Source organism: Cibotium barometz, chromosome 22 (assembly GCF_041138505.1).
Source record: "Cibotium barometz isolate CiBa-2024 chromosome 22, ASM4113850v1, whole genome shotgun sequence".
Taxonomy (NCBI): Eukaryota; Viridiplantae; Streptophyta; class Polypodiopsida; order Cyatheales; family Cibotiaceae; genus Cibotium; species Cibotium barometz.
Window position 1 is genome coordinate 51,099,087 of NC_141067.1, and position 20,692 is coordinate 51,119,778.

At 36.2% G+C, this 20,692-nt stretch overlaps 1 protein-coding gene across 1 annotated transcript in view; it reads right to left on the minus strand.

The window, feature by feature from the left end:
- Positions 1–19,685, minus strand: part of LOC147626700 (MADS-box transcription factor 57-like) — a 43,575-nt gene extending 23,890 nt beyond the window's left edge. The window contains exons 1-5 of the mRNA XM_086816863.1: positions 19,378–19,685; positions 18,092–18,149; positions 11,294–11,355; positions 11,074–11,173; positions 10,909–10,950 (exon numbers count right to left, since the gene is read on the minus strand). Of these exons, the coding sequence (XP_086672989.1) occupies positions 10,909–10,950; positions 11,074–11,173; positions 11,294–11,355; positions 18,092–18,149; positions 19,378–19,685 (570 nt within the window). The remainder of the gene's footprint in view (positions 1–10,908; positions 10,951–11,073; positions 11,174–11,293; positions 11,356–18,091; positions 18,150–19,377) is intronic.
- Between the last annotated feature and the right edge of the window lie 1,007 nt (positions 19,686–20,692).

Genomic DNA, 20,692 nt, shown 5'->3' on the forward strand with positions numbered 1-20,692 from the left:
AAACTGAATTGCCTTACAAATTCACAGAAACCAATCATCAGTGAGAAACCAACATTACATTATGTCAAAAATACAACACTATTATGTCAATGACCTAGGCAACCTATATTAGAATATCAAAACATCAAAAATACAATAGTTCTCCAATGCTATTGATTTGCAACATTACATCATAATTATCATGTCGTATCTATGTTATAAAAAAACCAAAAAGTTACATCTAGTGTAAGCTGTTACAAATACATGTCAATGACAAGGAAAGTGTTAATCTTGGAAACACTCATAGGGCATGCTATTGTAGATAGCCTCATAGGTTTCTGGAGTAATTTTGAACTTATTTCTTTTCTACGGTATACGCTCCATGGATAATTTGATATAGCATATAAGATGTGACAATATATGGATGGGACGCATATTAGCAAGGAGACAAAAGGTGTAGACATTTTGTTTCTAGAAATACAACCCCTTTTTTACATATGATCATTTAGGAATACTATTCTCCCATTCATCCACATAGTCTTCCTTGGCCTCCTCTTTCTCTCCGTAATACATTTGATGAGGTAAAAGTTAGATGACTCTATATTTGTTTAAGAGTCTGGTTTCACTGCAAACATGTCACCAACTTGCAAAGCACTACTCAATACATCATGATGTCCCTCATACGTAGCCTCATCATATGCATCTTCCTCATCACCAGGCAATGCATAATCATGAAAGGGCTCCAATGCATGATAATCCCACACTGGTACATGGGCTTTATTCACACATCTATTCCATTTGTGATGCATGCATGCATCACAAAATCATGAGAGGCATTTGGTGGCAAGTCCTGTAGGATCTCAAGGATTATGGCCACGAATAGCATGCATAAAATGATTCCTTAGAATGGGCCCACCATTTCATTTTACCTCCCTATCAGCATCACCTTCTTCAACCTCCCAAAAGACTTATGCACAGAGCCTCTGTGTGTAGAAGAATAGCAAGATTCAGCCCCCTCTAATAGGTTGGCCCTACAATACTTAACGACATTTACAACACACTTTAAGGTCACCGCATTAGGCTTCAACTATTCAAGTGTTAGCATTCTCTTTACCACAACTTCTACTCCATCATGTTCTCCCTTTCCATGCCCTCATGCTGAGAAGAAATGGCTCATTTCTATCCCAAGAAAACCACTATATCGGGCAAAAAAATAGAATGGTCTTGATGCTTTGAACTTTGAAGAATAACCATTGGAACATACCAAATGGCAGTTTATACTTACATATATTTATACTTACATATTGCTGCTTGAGCCATTCTAGGTGCAACATAAAGAAATGTTGCACAAACAATGTGTCATACACTCTATTATCTTAAATGAAAAAGTGAGCTGTTTTGATGACCTCACCTATCTTCCTATAATAAGTTATGTGCACAAATATGGTGCAGTGAGTCGAATGCCAATGCATCGATTGGATTTCATTCTGCTCTTTAAATGCATAGTTCTCACTAAAGTCCACCACAGACACAACCACATCATCTGGGAAATTTTGAATGTTGTCCTTGAACTAGTGTGCCTGCCACCATATAACATAGTTGTGAGTAACAAATACCTTTAACTTAGCCTTCAATAGTCGGAGGAACTTTGAACATTTCATCTCCTTGTTCACAATATCTTTCCTTTTCTTTTTCTTTTCGTGTTTGTCCATTACTTCCACATATTCAAATACCTTCACAATTATAGTCTGCCCTTTCTTTCTTTCTCCAAAGGGCATCATGGCAATTTCTCTACACCATAAGCATCGTATTCTCCCATCAAGAACCTCCGTAAATGGAATGACTCATCTTCCTCATTTGAGCAGACTACTAATTCCCATAATTGTGTCACACCATTGAAAGTACAAACCTCTGCGATGTGATCCATGGTTGCACCATCTCCTGCATAAACCTCACACCTAAAGTCACATTCACTCTTATGGAGACCAAACTTTTGAGAGCGCATCTAGTTAAGTGTGTCTTTGAAGAAAGACATTTGGACATGATATTCACAATAGCATGTATATCTTTCCTTCACTCAACAAACAAAGAAGGGCTTCAAATAGCCAAATGAGCGTAATTGAAGATTGCAATCAAGATGGGCAGCTTTGCATTTCTGAAACAACTCAACCTACAATGTAAGAACAAAGCATCCACAAGCATGAATGAATAAGTATACATTGCTCGGTATGCTAGGTGGCATGATTTACTATTCTAATTAGCATCCAAGTATTCTAGTTAGCATACCTAAGTGTGCTAACAAGCATGCAATTATGTTAAATAGCATGATTTACTGATCTAACTTGAGTAGGTATGGTAGTTAGCTGCACTTGTGCTAGGTAGCATTATAAATGTGCTAGGCAGCATTATAAATGTGCTAATTAGCATGCAGGTATGGTAGTTAGCATAGTTAAGTGTTTTAACAAAGAATGAAGCATGCTAACTAAAATACAAGTATGCTAACTAACATGAAATCATGCTAACTAACATGCAATTATGCTAGTTAGAATGTTGAATGTGCTAATTAGCATGCAGGTATGGTAGCTAGCATGATTTAGTGTTGTAAGAAGCATGCAGGTATGCTAACTAACATGTAGTTATGCTAGTTAGAATTATGAATGTGTTAATTAGCATGCATGTATAGTAAGTTAGCATGATTTAGTGTTCTAACAAGTATGCAAGTATGCTAACTAGCATGCAGGTATGCTAACTAGCATGCAGTTATGCTAGTTAGCATGCAAGTACCGTGTAGTTACTATGCAAGTATGCTAGTTAGCATGATTTAGTGTTCTAACAAGTATGCAGGTATTCTAACAAGTATGCAAGTATGCTAACTAGCATGCACGTATGCTAACTAACATGCAGTTATGCTAGTTAGCATGCAAGTACTGTGTAGTTACTATGCAAGTATGCTAGTTAGCATGATTTAGTGTTCTAAATAGTATGCACGTATTCTAAATAGCATGCAAGTATGCTAACTACTAACATGAAGTTATGGTAGTTAGCATGCAAATATGGTAGTTAGGATGAAGATATGCTAGTTAACATGATTTAGTGTTCTAACAAAGCAGTGGTATGCTGGTCAACATTGATGAGTGTGCTAACGAGCATACATGTATGCTAGTTAGCATTAATGAGTTGAGTAGAGATAGATTAACTTCTTCCGTTTGTACCATCTAACTGTAACAAGCATGTAGGTATGTTACTTAGCATTATTTACTGTTCTAGCTAGCATGTATGCATGTTAATTAGTATAATTTGTGAGTGTCCTAACTAGGATGCAGGTGTCATAGTTAGCATGAATAACTAGTATGCAAGTCTACGATTTATCGATAGTGAATGTACTATGATAGTTAGCACATGTAACTAGTAAACAAGGTTCATGTACTTGAGGTTGATCGAGCAGATGGACTAGATGCTTGATGTAACGGTTTCATCTTATTCTTTTTCTGCAAACATCTTTGTTGTTGGGTGGAGACACGTGTTTTAGATTCCCAAAAGGAGTAAACAAGTTATTTGATTTCATCCATTATGGCACTCCAATGTGGAAGCCTTGAGCATACTTTCAATGAGAATAAGCAATCAGTATCATTTATTTGGGACTCCATCTATTTTTGCGGTGTACAAGGAACGCCTAGAAACTTGCAGAACTTTGGCGACCTTAGTAATGGACAGTTGCTGAGTACAATTCATGAGAGTAGTAAATGTACTCTTCTTAAGAAAGAACTCTTCTTTGGTTGTTGGCTGCTTATGTATTGTGCATATTTGCTATTAATGTTGATTGCAATTCATCATGTTCTCTATTTAGCTGGTCAAGGAAACCCAGCACTACAGGGTGTTAAATCTGGCAACAATGATTTTTACGTGGAGTGAGAACAAAGGCACCAAACAGTGTACTTGAAAAAAGGTATTTTGAAATTGAAAAATACAACTGGAAATGAGCTGAGTACACCCTTTGACTTGTATGTCCATGGACATGATATTTTGTTACCTTGAACATGCTTTCACCCATATACGTGACAATGCATCTGCCACAACATTCTCTTTTCCTTTCATATAAGAAATTTCAAAATCATAATTTTGTAATGTAGCCACCCATCTTTTCTTGGGAGAGAGCGTAGGTTGAGACAAGAAGTATTGAAGCACTCTATGATCAATCTTCACAAAGAAATGACTCCCATATAAGTAATGATTCCACTTCTTTATTGCATGAAGTATTGCCAACATCTCTTGATCATAGACATGCATAACTATTTCTTTCTCATTAAGCTTTTGGCCCTCAAATGCAATCACTATGTGATCTTGGAACGAAACAACCCCAATGCCTCTTTTACATGCATCGGCTTGAACCACAAATGGATTCGTGAAGTCCGGAAATACAAGTATAGGGGCTGACGTGAGCATTTCCTTAAGCTCTTGGAAGCTCTTATCGGCTATAGCATCCCAAAAGGAAGGTTCTTTCTTAAGCTTGTCAGTAAGAGGAGAGTTAATATGAGCATACCTCTTAATGACCCTCCTATAAAATGATGAAAGGCCTAAGAATCCCCTTAATTGAGTGGTATTTGTAGGCATGGGCTGATTTTTAACACACTCAACCTTATAAATGTACATTTTCTCTCCTTTGCATACAAGTTATTGGCCCTTAAAGCATCCAAAATAGCCCTTACATGCATTAAGTTCTCCTTCTCCCCTTTGCTATATATCAAGATATCATTGAAGAATACAAGCACCTTGTCCAAGCACCTTGTTCATTAGGGCTTGAAATGTTGCTGGTGCATTGCACAATCCAAACGTCATAACCAAATAATTTTAAAGACCTCTCTTGGTCCAAAATGCCATTCTGTACTCATCACATTCCTTGATTCTTAATTGGTGATAGCACGATCTCAAATAAATATTGGAGAAGAAATAAGCACCTTTGTACTTATCAAGCAAATCATCAATTCATGGAATAGGGAATCAATTATTGATTGTAGATTTATTCAGATCCCTATAGTCCACACACATGCGAAAAGTGCCATCCTTCTTCTTGACTAAGAGTATGAGTGATGAAAAAAGTGATTGGCTAGGAGTAACCCATCCCATGTCCATAAGCTCTTGTACTTGCTTTGCCACTTCATCCTTCTCCACTTTTGACAATCTATATAAGGTGGTTTTTTAAGGAGCTAGGTATGCGGCTCAAGTTCTATTCCATGATCCACCTCCCTTTTTTGGTTGGTAAGCACTTTGGCATTTGGAACACATTTTCATACTCCTTTAACAATTCCTTCACACCTTTATGCATAATGTCACCCTTTTCCTCATTGCTTTCTTCCTTGTTGCAAAGCTGAAAAACATATATACATCCAATGTCCTTTCGTCGCCTCTTGAGTTGTGTTGCATTGATCATCTTAATACTTAGCACATGATTTTTGATCAATGTAACCTCGTGGTTTCCATGCATGAAACTCATATAGCCTTTCTAGAATGTGAAACAACCCAAGAGCTGCCAACCAATTGTATCCAAAACAATGTCAATGGGACCCATATCCAATACAAGTAAATCAGCCTTGCAAGTATAATAATTTGTGAGAATCAACCTCACATCTTTGCATACCATTGTGAAATCCATCTTTGCTCCATTATCCATTTGAACTTCATGCCACAAAGATAAAGCTACGAGCTACAATTTGAGACTGCACATGGATTTGGTGTTAATAAATCTATGCCTGCTTCCAATATCAAGCAAAACATGTGCCACCCTTTCATTAATTTATGCCTTCAACCTCAATGTATTTTCCCCTTTACAACCAACATAGGCATCACTTGAGATATTGCATAGGGTAGCCATATTGTCCTTGTGATGTGATAAGCACACATAGGCAATGGTAACCCATCATCATAGTCAACATCTCCCCCAAGTCAAAAGGGAATTCACCAGCCTTTTCTACATCTTCAACTTCATTTTTGTTATCTTCAAAATACTCCTCATATTCATCCACATCCTCCTTAATGTCTTCATGGCAAGGTTTGGTGAGAATCATACTTATGGTCATCTTCTTGGCCTTACAAACCTTTGAATGATCCTTGTTCCATTTGTCACCACACTTGAAGCACAAACCTTTGTCCTTAAAATTATTAATATAATCTTCCCCAATAACCTCTCTTGGTGGATGCTCTCGCATCAACTTGCTTCGCATCAACATTCTGAGGGTGCGGAAAATAGTTACCAAATCTGAAATTTCTTCTTCCACCTCTTCCATAGATGGTTGGGAATCTAGGATGACCCGTGTCATAAGCAACTCCACTTTAAGATTTTCCCAACGTTGAAGTGCCAATATCAGCCCTAAGCCCATGCCTTTCTCCACTAGCATGTGTATACGTTGCCTCATAGATCTCCACAAGAAACATGGCCTCCTTGATGGTTTCATGTCTTTGAGCATCCACATCAACCTTCACGTTGCTTTGTAGCCCTTTGAAAAACTTCCTCAATTCGTACTTGTCACACTCAAGTCTTCCACATGAAGTGAGAACTTCATGAACTTGTGCACATAATCCTTAACATTGCCCGTTTGAGTGAGATCATCCCATTTCTCCACCATCCTTGATCTATTAAGGGATGAAGCAAAGGTTCTCCTCATCACATTCTTGAAATCTTCCCAAGTGGTGATCAAATAGCTATGTGCTACCGCCATGCATGGACATAACCTTCTAGATGCAAAGTAGAAAACAAGAACTTGGAGGACTGATCACTACGAGGGATAATTTCAAAGTAAAGCTCCATCTTCTCAATCCATTCTTCAAACTCCTCATTGGTTAAGCCTTCACCCTTGAACTTTGTAAAAGTCAGCTTGTTCTTAAATCGCTTAAACTCATCTTTATCACCACCTCAACGATGAACATGCGGTCTATGCTCAAATGGTCTAACATGATTGCCCCCGAACCCATTGAAGTGATGAGGTCTACTATGATTAGGTTCCATCCCATTAAAATGATGACCGGTCTCCTCAAAGTGATGACCACTCATGTGTGAAGGATGATGACCCATCTCATCAAAGTGATGACCACTCATGTGTGGATGATTCCGATTTCCATTCACTCTTGATTCATCCAAAACTATGCCTTTTCTTTTGTCTATTCACTGTTGATTCATCCAAAACTATGCCTTTGCTTTTGTCCACATTTCTCCCTTGCATTGATGAAACCCCATTCATCGGACCGTGCATAGTCATATCAAGCATACTTGTTCCACCTTGATGCATCATTGGCGGAGGCAACTTGTTCTTTCTAAGAATAGAAACATGATTCCCATCAATATGGTGCATACTAGCTTGAGGATTATGCAATCCATTTACATGTGAAGGTTCCACAAAATACCCATAAGCTTGTGGCCTCATTGGTGGAAAAGTATTTGGTGGATATGGATGCAACATAGGTCCACCATAAGATTTTTTACCTTTATCCACATCTTTCCTCAAGCTTGTGATCCCATTATGCAACTTCTTGCTCGTACACTCAAACCCCTGTCCCACCATGAACTAAAATCTTTGGTCCATCCCTTCAATCATAGTTTCCATGAGATACATCATGTTGTTCACGTTCATGTCCCTGCCTTCTTAAGGTATTTGTGGAACATTAGCCTCTTTATGCACCGCTTCATTGATATTTCCACTAATTTATTCTTGCATTTCTCCTTGAGCATCCTAACTTGCTTCTTGTCTTGCTTCCTATGTGCCCGCTTCATACTTAAGAGCTTCCTTGTAGTTCCCTTTTTTGGGTTTGGCCTTCGGCATCATCTTAATTGCTCAAAAGTCTTTTGAAAGGGTTCCCAAAATCCAAATTGAATGTTCCTTGGATCTATAGAGGGGTATTTCAATGCTCTATCCACTTATGTAGTTGCCTTTGACGTGGTCAACTTGTACTATTCTCTGTTTTGATTTTTGGAGAAGTCAACTTTAACACAAATGTGGCCAAATCTTCATCAAATGGAAGGCGATTTTGAAAGTCTTTAGCTTGATGAAATGCTTTAAGCTAGCCCTACACATCCATGTCAATGCCTTGACCAAATTTGATTGGCAACATTCCTTTGTTTGACCCCTTTGACGGGTCACAACTACTACCGTTTCATCAAGTCAATGTTGTCGAAATCAAGAACCCTTTGGTTTGTTAGGGAGCTAATGGAATGTACAATGCCCCCACATGCGCAAATCTCAAACTTCATTCATTGTTTTTGACTAGGCACCAGTTTTGCCTTGCGGCGGGGAGACTTGCCGGACGAAGTCATAATGGAGAAATTGAGAGATCCAAATGGAGCCCTTAGAGAGTAGAATAAAGCTATGTGAACCACTTGAAAATAGCCCCAACCCTCCTGGACTAAATTAGGTTTTAGCAACGCAGTAGAAAACTTTCAAGATTGTCTCCAATTGCTATCCACACTTCCCCTTTGCATTGGCAATGTCTTGGACCCATTTAAAACCATGCACCACATAAATTTGCATCTTTGTGCATCCAAGTCCAACCCCAAGTGCCTTGTATATGTGCTTTTGCAAAAAAATTGACAATGCCTCCTTTGTATTTGCAATGAAATCTCAATGTAAACTCAATTAAATTTCACTTGTAATACTATATCCACTGCTTGCCAAATCTTTGCCCATCAAAATACATCCATTGAGAACACTTGGAGGTCGATGTAGTTCTTTGAAGATTGCCAATCTCCCGAGCAAGCTCTTCCAACCCCCTTAATTTTTAAATCCAAGAGAGCAAGGGCTTGTGCCAAGTCTTCACCACCATTGTACCTAATCCCTCACCGTACCACTTTACCATGGCACTCATGGCATGGTGAGTTCAAGGCACACTATCATTGGCCTCTTTCCCTAATTGCCAAGATACCCTCACCACATATCTAGCTTTCTAGTTATGCAAGAATCGAATGAAAGCCTAGAAATTGATGAGAGTGTAGATCACTTAGAAATGGAACTTATAGATGCATGCCAATCAATCAATACAAGATTTTAATGGTGATGATGATGATTGAAAAGGGGAGATTCAAAAGCATTTCTTCCCATATACAACTTCAATCACTTGCCCTCCACAATTCTCAAAACATGTGCCTCTTCACAAGAGCATATGGCATGCCTTATATCACTTGCATCAAACATGATCAATGGCATGCCTTATATCACTTGCATCAAACATGATCAATGGCATACATATTCATCCCATAAGCTCATATGAAACCATAGCATGATTCATACATGTCATGTGACATATCATAGCATGGAAATGGCTATGAATGGCATCTAAAACTTTCCAGTGACATGTAGTAGTGCATATAAGGATCTCAATGCCATAGATTGAGCCATATAAACCTTCAATTACCAAGAAATGATGAAAATGGATGAAAATTACCCAAATATTGCTTAGCGTTCTCCTAATGCTTCAATTGAAGACATATGATTGCATATGGTCTTAATTGGCATCATATAGCTCTCCATACAAGTGAATAGCATGAGTAATTATCCAATTGCATGCAATCAAGGTTCCTTTTATGAAAGCCCCAAATTGATAAATAACCTTCTATCTTAGCATGACAAGGATCATTTAAAGGTTTATGTAGAGTATTAATCAAATATTACTCATGATTAGCATCTTAGTTAGCACTTAATTAGGCCACATTGTGCACTCTTCTCAAAAAAACCCTAAGAAGAAAACACACAGCCATTTTTTGCCTAATTGTAGCCCGAACAAACTTTCAAACATGAAGAGAAGACATTATGGAATAAGCTTGAGAGGTTATGAAAGGTTTATGAAGCTTGAACCTCATGATTTTCTAGATATTTTTTTCTCAGTCGTTAGCGGCGACCTGTGCAAGTTTGCCATGCGGAGGAAGGAGAATCTAGGTGTCATTTTCCATTATTATACTATCCAATCAATGTTAAATCCCTTCCACAAGTCATGAAAAGCTCTAATGGTATATATTTGGCTCCAATAGATGAGAAGATGCACGTAGTTGTCGAGCGCCCTCACGGGTAGAAATCCTCAACAAAGGTTACCAAAGCTAGTCTCATTGTGAAGCTTATTACTCGCAAGCAAGCCAAAACCCTAAGATATGGCAAGCTGTTAACTAGAGATTTAAGCCTTGTATCACTCAAAAATCAAGCAAGAAATAAGAGGAAAGGGGAAAAATATCTTTGGATTAGCATTAATCTTGATTAGTAAACTTTTTCCCAACTTTGATCCTGGGATTTGAAATTAGGAGCGATTTGAAATTAGGCACCATGTCCCTCTTCTTAATCAAGAAAATAAAAAAATCCAAGAATTTCTCAAATTTTCTTGAAACCAAGAAGCAAGTGGATCAAAAACTAAGCTCTTATACCAATGAAAGAAAAGAGCTTCTAGATTAGCCTTGGATTAACTTAATTATAATAGATTAAGATGATTAGCCTAGGTTTAGAGAGAGAAGAGAGCAATTGACTTATATTATGTTGGTTATCAACAAAAGGTACCCCAAATATAGCCTATTTGACATATATACATGACCACCCCTTTCACACTATCATAAGTGTTGTCCATGGACATGTGGTCCATTGACCTTGGGTCCATTATTCATTATATGAGACCATTTCACTTTATTACAAATAGAGGCCTTAAAATTTTAATCTTGTTATATTTTGTAGACTCTTATTATGCCTGTTGTTTTGTTGTAAATATGGTGGCTCATATTATGTCTATTATAATAGTATACAATTAATACTAACTTGTTTCTATTATAGATTTATTCATGAAAATTCTATTTGCTAAATTTATAATTTTATTTAAACAAAAAAATGTTTAAAATGTTTAAATATTAAATAAAACATATCAAAGATTGAAAATGATATTCGTCATCTCATTATTATTTATAAATCTTACCCTTTCACAAAGTTCTTGAGCTTCATCTTGTAATAGTTGCACCTACATCATTGAACATAGAAAAAATTTAACGTTAAGAAAATAATGATATTTTTACCATATTGAATAATATTTTCACATACCATTCAAAGATAAAACTTGTAATAAAATGTAAACAACACTTACCATTCTTTCTCTTATCTTGTTAAGCGCAATAACCATTCTATTTTCAATATCTTCAATCTCACGAAGATTCAAGGGCATGAGACTCTCACCCAACATGTAGCTGTAAAAGTTTTTAGAGGAGGTGTCACATGATTTTAAGAAAAGTGTCACATGCAAAATTATACGCAATGTATATCCGTTTTAGCACTATTTAGTAAACTTTCAGATGTACTAAGAGTACCTTTGTAGATTCTTTAAGTGGTCTATTTTCTCCCTTGTTGTAAGAGCTTTGCACCTCCAATACTATTTTAACAACCATTACAAATAAATGAAGATAAAAAAGTTATTTAAACAAGAAAGGAAAAAAATATATATTGTGTGACTTTAGATATGTAAACATAGTTCTTAATGATCTACTCCATGTTAAAAACAAGAGGGTTTCTTAATGGTGGACAAACAAATTAAGAAATAAGGGGAGATTAACACTCACATAGAGTAACTCACACAAAGTGTTGATTAGGAATAAGAATAATGAGACTAGCCATAATGAATGCGACTAAGCACTATGAATAACTCAAAAAGACAAGAGAAACTTAATTGAGAAAGGAAGAAATTTTTTTTTACAAAATCTAACCAAAGTTTACATGGTTTAGACCTAAGAGGAGTCCACACTCTCTCTCTTGTGTAGAAGAGAAACACCATAGCAAAGAAATATTGAAAGCTTCATTTGATTAGTAAAATGATTATATCCTTGGTTAGATCCCATAGTTGCTATTTATACTTCCTACCTTTATATACTACCACATATTGATGCACCCCATACTTGGGCGACTCCCCCCAAGCCCATGGCCTTGACCCCACTATTATAGATGGTCCATAAGAACTTTCTTATAAACCATCCCCACCTACAGGTTTCATCTGTGAAACCTTGCATCGATTAGATACTCCACATGGGTAGGATCTCCAATCATAAGTGCTTGGGTACCAATCATCCAAAGGTGAATGAATGAATGTCATATTAAATCCAATTGTGAGAGCATCATTATACTTTTCAAGCATGGTTGTCTCTAACAATGATTTATAGAAATTTCTAGCAAGTTGAATCAATGTTGTTCCCCTACATTTACCTCACCAAATGTATCCAAAATTTTCTCACATGACCTTCTAAAACTATGGCGGGATTCCATGATGCTTCTTCACTAGGTAAACCCTTCTATTTGATGAGGTATTCCACAGTGTGTAGCACCCTTTCTCTAGTACCCTTATAAGTGGGCTATTTCTTGTACAATACTTAATCTAATATTAATGCAATTTCATTCACAATTGAGACAACCATGTTGATAGTGTCATCCTTAGTCTTACATGACTTGAAGTGTTCTTTATGCCACTTCTCACCACATTTATAGCAAAGAACTTTGTTCCTCAACTCATTGTTGTGGCCACTGTCAAAAGTTCCTCCATGTTCCTATGTTGGTAAGATCAATGCTAATAAAAACATTATAAAGCCCTTTGGCAACCAATACAATGGGTAGTTAGTTCCCTTAATCTTATTCCTAATGGTGGAAAGCATCCTAAATACATAGGTCAAACCATTTTATTTTGTAATTAATGAATCTATACCACAAAATGCAAATATCCCAACCTACAAGTATTGGCAATGCCCATTTAATGAATTGATAGTGAAGAGACATGCAAATTGTATGAAAATGACACAATGTATTGTAGAAATGTCACTAGCAAGGATGCAAAAGTAGATAACAATGATGACGATGATACCAAAGAAGTTAATGATGAGATCGAACATGCAATGTCGATGATGACAAAGAAGTGATGATGAGACAACCTTTTTATACTTATGGAATATGCACACCATGTTGGAACAAAAAATTTATGTCGTTAACTTGAAACCTAAAATTCAATAAAGACAATTCAAACGAACACTCCCCTAGGATGTTTGTTGAAACATCATAGCATGCAAATAGGTCATGAAATCTGACAAAAATGGCTTGAAAGTTTTAAAAATCATGTTACTTTATTAACCAATAAATTTATTAACTTATATGGTATACCTTCTCCACCTCAAATGATAGCTCAATCTAAGACAATTAGAAGAGCATCTTGAGAAGGTGATAATGAGAGAAAATGAGAAAGGTGAGAGCCAAAAGCACCTACTCAAAGGATAGCTCGATTTAAGACAATCAAAAGAGAATCTTGAGAAGGTGATAATCAAATAAAACGAGAAAGGTAAGATCCAAGAGAACTTACTCTAATATCAACTATTATGCAATGCCCAATCATCATGTGAATGATTCGCTAATTCCCTATTTTTAGCACTTGGTGCTAATGAATTAGCTATAGTCATGGTTGACTCTTTCTTCTTCTCCATCTCAAACCTTTTTTTCTGTATTGATTAATATAACAAGTTGGATTTTGACAATAGTTGAATTTTCCTTTCTTCTTAGGATTATCACCCGAGCCCTTCTTGCTATCCTTGCCAGAAGACTAGGTTGATTCCTGCTTTAGCTTATAACCACCTTGAGAGAAGGCTTTACCTTTACCTTTAAAATAGGCACTCCTATACTAATTTTCTTTTATCGATATTTATCTTCTTACAACAATACTGCAACCAACTCATCAAACATAGGGGAATTTAGGTTACCCTTTATCATAAGAAGATTTGTGGATGAAAAATCTTGGTGTGAATTTGATAAACCCTTCACCAATCAAGTGTCTTCATCAATATATGCAAGATTCTCTCTCAATTCTTTAATACTTGTGAGAAGCTCATATATCAAGTCTCCTTTATTAATATTATCGCACTCTAACTGCATGCTTGCGTAAGAAGGCTAGCTGGCAAGCGTGGCTCATTACGCACCTAGTAAAGGAAAGCAAGCACATCCCCCAATGTACTTGGTAGCTTTACATCAGTACATATAAGGAGTAATGGTTGATTTCATGGAAATTTCAAGCAATGTATGTGCATATGTTAGTCGTAACCTCTTTGGGGATGCCTTTTATTTTATTTTGGGATATTTTATTCTTGCATGCTCCCTTTTATATCATCTACAAAGATTAATGTGTTTCATCAAGCTGTGTGAGTTATTACACTGTCTGCCAAAATTAATGTGCTTAATCAAGCTATGTGCACTAGTCTGATATGGTCATGATTAATGTGTTTAATCAGATGTGTGCACTGACTATTACTATTTTGGATATAGGCAAAGAATGAGTGGTGGATTATGTGTTAATCGTGGGTGAAATATGTGTTGGACCACTATGAGATATTTTCGAAGACATGTGAACACCTTTTATGGTTTCATATTTAGGCATCTATATTTTGGTAAGGCTAAGGTCATATACCTTTGTACATACCAAATAGTACTTTATACTTTTGGTAGGCCCAATACTTTATATTAATACTTACTATCTTTTTGTAGAGCTTGCATACCCATAAACTTAAAAGCACTTACTTGTGCTTTATTTTTGGAATTATCTTTTTAAAAATTAAGCACTTTTTCTAATACATATAAATAAAGAAAAGCTCTTGCTTGTGCTCCATTTTTGAAATTAGCTTTTTGGAAAGTAAGCGCTTTTCTAATACATATAAATAAAGAAAAGTACTTGCTTGTGCTCTGTTTTTAGAATTATCTTTTTGGGAAGTAAGCACTTTTTCTAATATATATAAATATGGGAGACTCGTTACAAGGATCACACTCTGAAGGGGGATTCAATCCACTCTTGTGTTGATGGTGACTTCTACTCCATTCTCCATGTTTTTCTTTGTTTGTTTAATTTGGTTTATTAAGGTTTATGCAAATATATGTTCTACTGTAATTTTTGTGTTGAGAAATTAGAGTCTCCTTCTCTAAGTGTCTTAGAGGTCATGATAGTGGTGTCAGAGATTTGGCGACCACTTAAGGAGAAAGACTTTTGAAGAAAAAGAAAAAAAAATCGAGGTTTATGCAATTTATTTGGTGCAAGGAAGGCCAAACGTTTAATTTTTATAATATCTAAAGCTTTTAAAAATCAAGGAGGTATATTACGAAAGAGGGAAGGCCTTCAAAAAGCTACAACAAGGGTACAAGTACTTGGACAAAGAGAGGACATCATCAAAGATCCAAAGGATAAAGAGAACTAACTATGAGGTCAACAAAAAAATCCTATGAAAATATTATGGAAAAAATATTATAATTTCAAAAGAATAAATATGAGAAATTCTAAAAGAATATTTTTTCATGGTTATTATCTCAATATAGTCTACACAGTTTTTTTCATGCTTTGGATTAGAACATTTTTTACACAAATTATTGTTTCTTTCTTTTAAAATACTTTAATTATTGTCTTTGGTGTAGTATAAGCTATAAAAACATCTGGACATCATTAAGGATAAAGCGAAGAATGCTATAAAACCTCTAGGCAAAAGCTTGGATGGTTTATGGGAATCTTATGAGCCGTTAGATTAAGATCAAGATCAAGAACTATGGTTCAAAACCAACGTTCTCAGAACAACTTCTACAAAACCCACAAACCACCTCTTTTTTTTTGCAAAACCACTTTCTTCAATTCTTAATTCCTTAATAATCAAGCCATATGGATGTGATTTACTAGTAGGGCAAGGGCTCCAACCTCCTAGTCTTGGATTCTAGAGTCAATTTCCATAATCGAGGGCCATAATAACTTTTTATTGATTTTTTCAAAAAAACCGAAGAAGAAGAGATGAATCACAAAATTCACCCTCCTATGCTACGTGGGGTTCTACATTAAAAAAATTAAAAAAAATGCTTTAAAAAATAAAAATAAAAAATGCACCGACTGCGCATAATCCGCCTGCTAAAATTCTCGTCGCCGCCAATTAATTATTTTCCCCTCATCCACCTGGTGATCACCTAGCCTCCTGCTGGCAGCATTACATCACCTCATGCGAATGGCATGCCATCTCCATTGTCTATGTACGCGCTACGTGCTACTGCCATACGCTTTCTTATAAAGCTTTTGGTAAATCTTAATTAATCTTTAAATCTAAAAATGCTTTACTATTCTTTTGTTAGAAAAGCATTTGATGTCTAAACCTTGTATACCAAATCTTGATATTAAAAGCTTTCTATTGCAAGCTTGGTGTCCTCTATTCAAAGCTTACCAATCCAGTTTTCCAAGATTTTACCTCCCCTTCACACTTTGTGACAAAAACAAGAAGAGATAAAATCTAAGTTTAAAGGCTTCCAACGATCCAAGAGTTGAAAACAAATAAACTTTTGCATTATTTTAAGCAAAAATGTCCAAAAAAAACATGTTTTAAATTAGTGATATATGTGCCCAAATGAAATTGGAGTGTAATATGATACAAAATAGAAGATTGTCAATGGCCTAATCAAATATTTAAACCCTTAAAGATTAATATTAACACTGCATTAATTGTACACTCTATTTGTAGGTAATGGTTTGCTATAAAACAAAGAGTACATTGAAGATTTGAATAGGTTAGAGAGCAAATCAAGCTATAAGAGTTGACGTGATCATGGATCAATGATAGCTAAATATTCTTATATCTTGTACACATGCCCTTATCATCTCTCTTGATTCTAGGATACCTCCCCCTGATCTTCTTGTTGATTAAATACACATCATGTGCATGCCCACTTGAAGTAGGTGTCTTCATCCTAGGAATCTACCATGCATGTTGAATACCTTTCTAGGTTTACATTGCTTCCTAACATTTACTAGTTTGATTTCCACATAAACTTAGCAACACTTCTATCTCTAAGGTGTATCCTCTCCTTCATCACTTATTTTCTAACACCCCCCCCTTAACTGTTGAATTCCTATCAGCATACATGTATTGGGTCTACACTCTTACTCATTTTATAAAGTGGTCCACCTCACTTTGAATCTTGGCTACAATTATGACTTTGACTTGAGTCTTCACACTATTAGGTGGAAAAAGGGTTACAAGTATGGGTGAGACTCAAGCTCCTCATTACTCCCTTTTAAAAGAGCATATATGAGTCCTAACTTCCTTCCTAGAAAGTATTAATATCCTTTTCCTTCTCTTTAGTCTTATCATGTCTACTTCAACTCAAAGTCCATGCTAGGAGTCTTATCATGACTAGTGGGAACACCTTTCTAGGTTTATAATTTACTAGTGTATTTTCTCATAACCTTAGCAACACTTCTATCTCTAAGGTGCATACACCCCATCATTTCAAATTACCCTTGATCACCTACTTTCTAACAAAATAGTCATATCTCCTCTATAGTGTCTATTGACTATCTTGAAGAAAACAAAAACGAGTGTGCAAAGACTTCTAGCTCTAGGGTTTTAATTTTTAATATACACACATAACTCAAGAACTTCTTAAAACTTATTGGTTGAAAAATTTATATAGCATTTTGTACATAATATTAACTCGTTGTAGTGTAGCTAGTACTTTTCTAGTTGTTTTTACTACAAAATATCAACCAAGCATAAGCTAAGGTTCCATTTCAAAGTTGGGAAAATTTTGTGAAATGTATATGGACATTTTCACCAAACCAAAAGGCATAATAACATACTTCAAATTCAAACTTAGAATTATTGAGATCAAAGAAATGAGTTAATGTTAAATTCATGTAAGATGTTTATAGTATTTAGACATGGAAATATTAATGTTATTCATATAAGATGTTTATAGTATTGAGACATGGAAATATTACGTAATATGATAACTAAAATCCATATAGCAAGATGAGTTTTAAATTGTTCACACTTTTAGAATCATTTTAGATAGAATATGCACAAAGTTAAATATTTCTTAAAAATTATAAGCCTTCAATATCCAAATGCGAACACATATAAATAAATTTAAGCATCAACGATTAAAATTTATATAAATACAAAGATAGAAATAAAAACTAAAAAATTTACAAAACTAATACACAGTTTATTTCTAATGGATGAATATAAATTTAAAGATATAGAGGAAACATTAGAAAATAAAAGAGACTAATTATTATGTATTTTTATTGGATGAAATATAAGTGTTATCGTCTTAGATTTACCTACCTCGACATCCTGAAGAAGACACTCTTTGGAGTGTTTTTTGTCAACATGCTCTCGATATCTGTCCACACCATTCGGCACGCTAGAGATATTATAAAGAAATAAAGCATTATCTTATGATCTAGTCCTGATTAAAAAAGAATAATTTAACTAATCTAACAACTTTAGATTTCTTAAAACAAAGAAAAATCCTAATTTAAATATTCAATAGTTTTGAAAAGAGCATGAAATCTTTTCTAATGGTACTTCATTTTGAGTGCTAAGACTTGTACTATATTTTAAAAACAAAGTGTTCAAGTATATGAATAATGTAGAAATTTGTAACCTTAATAGTCTTACTGTGTAGGGGTAAAAGCATGCATAAACACCTATGATTCAAGATAGAAAATTTTACATCAATGGAAAGTCCATGTTGTTTTTTCAACTTCACAAAAAACCAAGGTTGATCTAGATTCCATGTGAATCTACTGACAAAGCTTCATAATATCAACCTAATCATCACATAATACAAACAAAAACAAGTATGAAATTTCACCCATGTCATCAATGCGCAAGTGTATGTATAGTGTATACAAAAAGATATGGCACTTTTGTAAACAAATCTTATTTGATAACCATCAAAAAGCATTAACATGGTACCTCATTGAAAATTTATATTTCTTTGGATAAAAAGAGTTGATATAAGCCAATTTAACACAACTTAGACAAATACTTTAAAAGACATTCGATTAAGTGCATGCATAAACAAAGAAGTCTCCCTTTGAGGTTGTGAGTTGATATAAGCCAATTTAACACAACTTAGACAAATACTTTAAAAGACATTCGATTAAGTGCATGCATAGACAAAGAAGTCTCCCTTTGAGATTGCATAGGGTTGTCTGATTCCCACAAGGAATTATGGTGTAGACCAGGTTGTTCAAGGTTTAGACTAGCTATTGTGACAAGTTCTAGAAGAAATATGGAAGGCACAGACAAAGAAAATTGAAGATGGTAACAAACATCATCACGGTAGCACTTTCAAAAAAGAGATTGTGTTTTTTTGGTGAGATTACTCATCAATAAAATCTTGATAAACTCCACGAGTTCACGAACCTTGAGCCAGGACACGTGATGTGCAAATTTATGGCTATGCCAACTTTTTCATAGTCACTGGAAAATATCATTTTTAACGAGATAGCAGCTTTCCTTGGGGCTTATTATTTATACTCTCCAAAGCTAAGTTCATCTAATCTTGAGATTCCAAATATTGGTTTCTAAAGCTTTAATTCACTATACAATGGAGAATTTACCTGGAGCTGGCGAACTCGAAGAGCTTTCCAGTGGCGGCGACGTCCACCTCAGCATGGAAGACGGCGGAAAGCTCGTAATCCTCCTTTCGAGGTCTGTTGCGGCGCTTGGAGAAGGTGAGCCGGCGGTTGATGGGCTTCTCGATTCGACTGATGGGGTTGGTGGCGCGGCCCTGGGTGGCGGACAGCGGCCCCGATGATGGTCGGTTTTCCGCAGGCGCAGGATCATCAACCAACAGATGAAGGGGAGGAGCCATATCGGCGGCGGTGGCTGCAGCTGCTTGGGAAATAGTGGTGCGGGACGACGTCATTTTGGCTTGGCCGATCTTGCAAGTGCGAGGGTGTGAGCGCGGCAGGCTACAGGGAGTGTTAAAAAAAGAGCTGTTTTGTTTCTATGAGAATCGCAAGATTTCCTGTTTTAGACACGAGGGGAGGGGAGTACGGGAAAAACTAGAAGGGAAGGCACTCCCAGCTCCGTCACGAAGGTGATCATTAATGGCGACGTGTGGCCCTTACGGTTTCCACCCTCTTAATACATTACGGTTTCCGACGTGCTTCACGTACCTGAGTATACTGCACGGGCCAGCTCTAGATTGTGCTACGGCGCAGTCACACACTCTCATACTTAGCCAAGCACCCAAGTCCCAACCCCCTGGGAAAAGTATTGCACCTGCGGGCTGACCAAGGTTCCACAAAAGAACTATTCCCTCTCTACAAGCATCTCTCTCTCTTTCTCACACACACACATGCACATGCAAATGACCATCTCCCTCTCTCTGTCACTTACACACTCTCAAATGTTGAAACTCTCTTTCTCTCTCACATGCACACACACTTATTTATATTTAATTTATATTTCTGTTTATATTTTATTAAAACCTACTTTTTATTCTCTCTCTCTCTCTCTCGCTCTCTTTCTCTCTCTTTTCATCCACTCCCTCGTTACATCTCTCTCCAGGTCTGCCCCATCTCACTCTCTCTCAAGCACATTCTACACATAGATACAGATGTACGCACATGCTTGCATATACTCTCTCTCTCTCTCTCTCTCTCTCTCTCTCTCTCTCTGACACACATACACACACACACACACATGTATACACTCTCTTTTCATCCACTCCCTCGTTACATCTCTCTCTCCAGATCTGTCCCATCTCACTCTCTCTCAAGCACATTCTACACATAGATGCAGATGTACGCACATGCATGCATATACACTCTCTCTCTCTCTCTCTCTCTCTCTCTCTCACACACATACACACACATGTATACACCATACATACACTAATGCAAACACACACTCTCTTCTCCCACACAA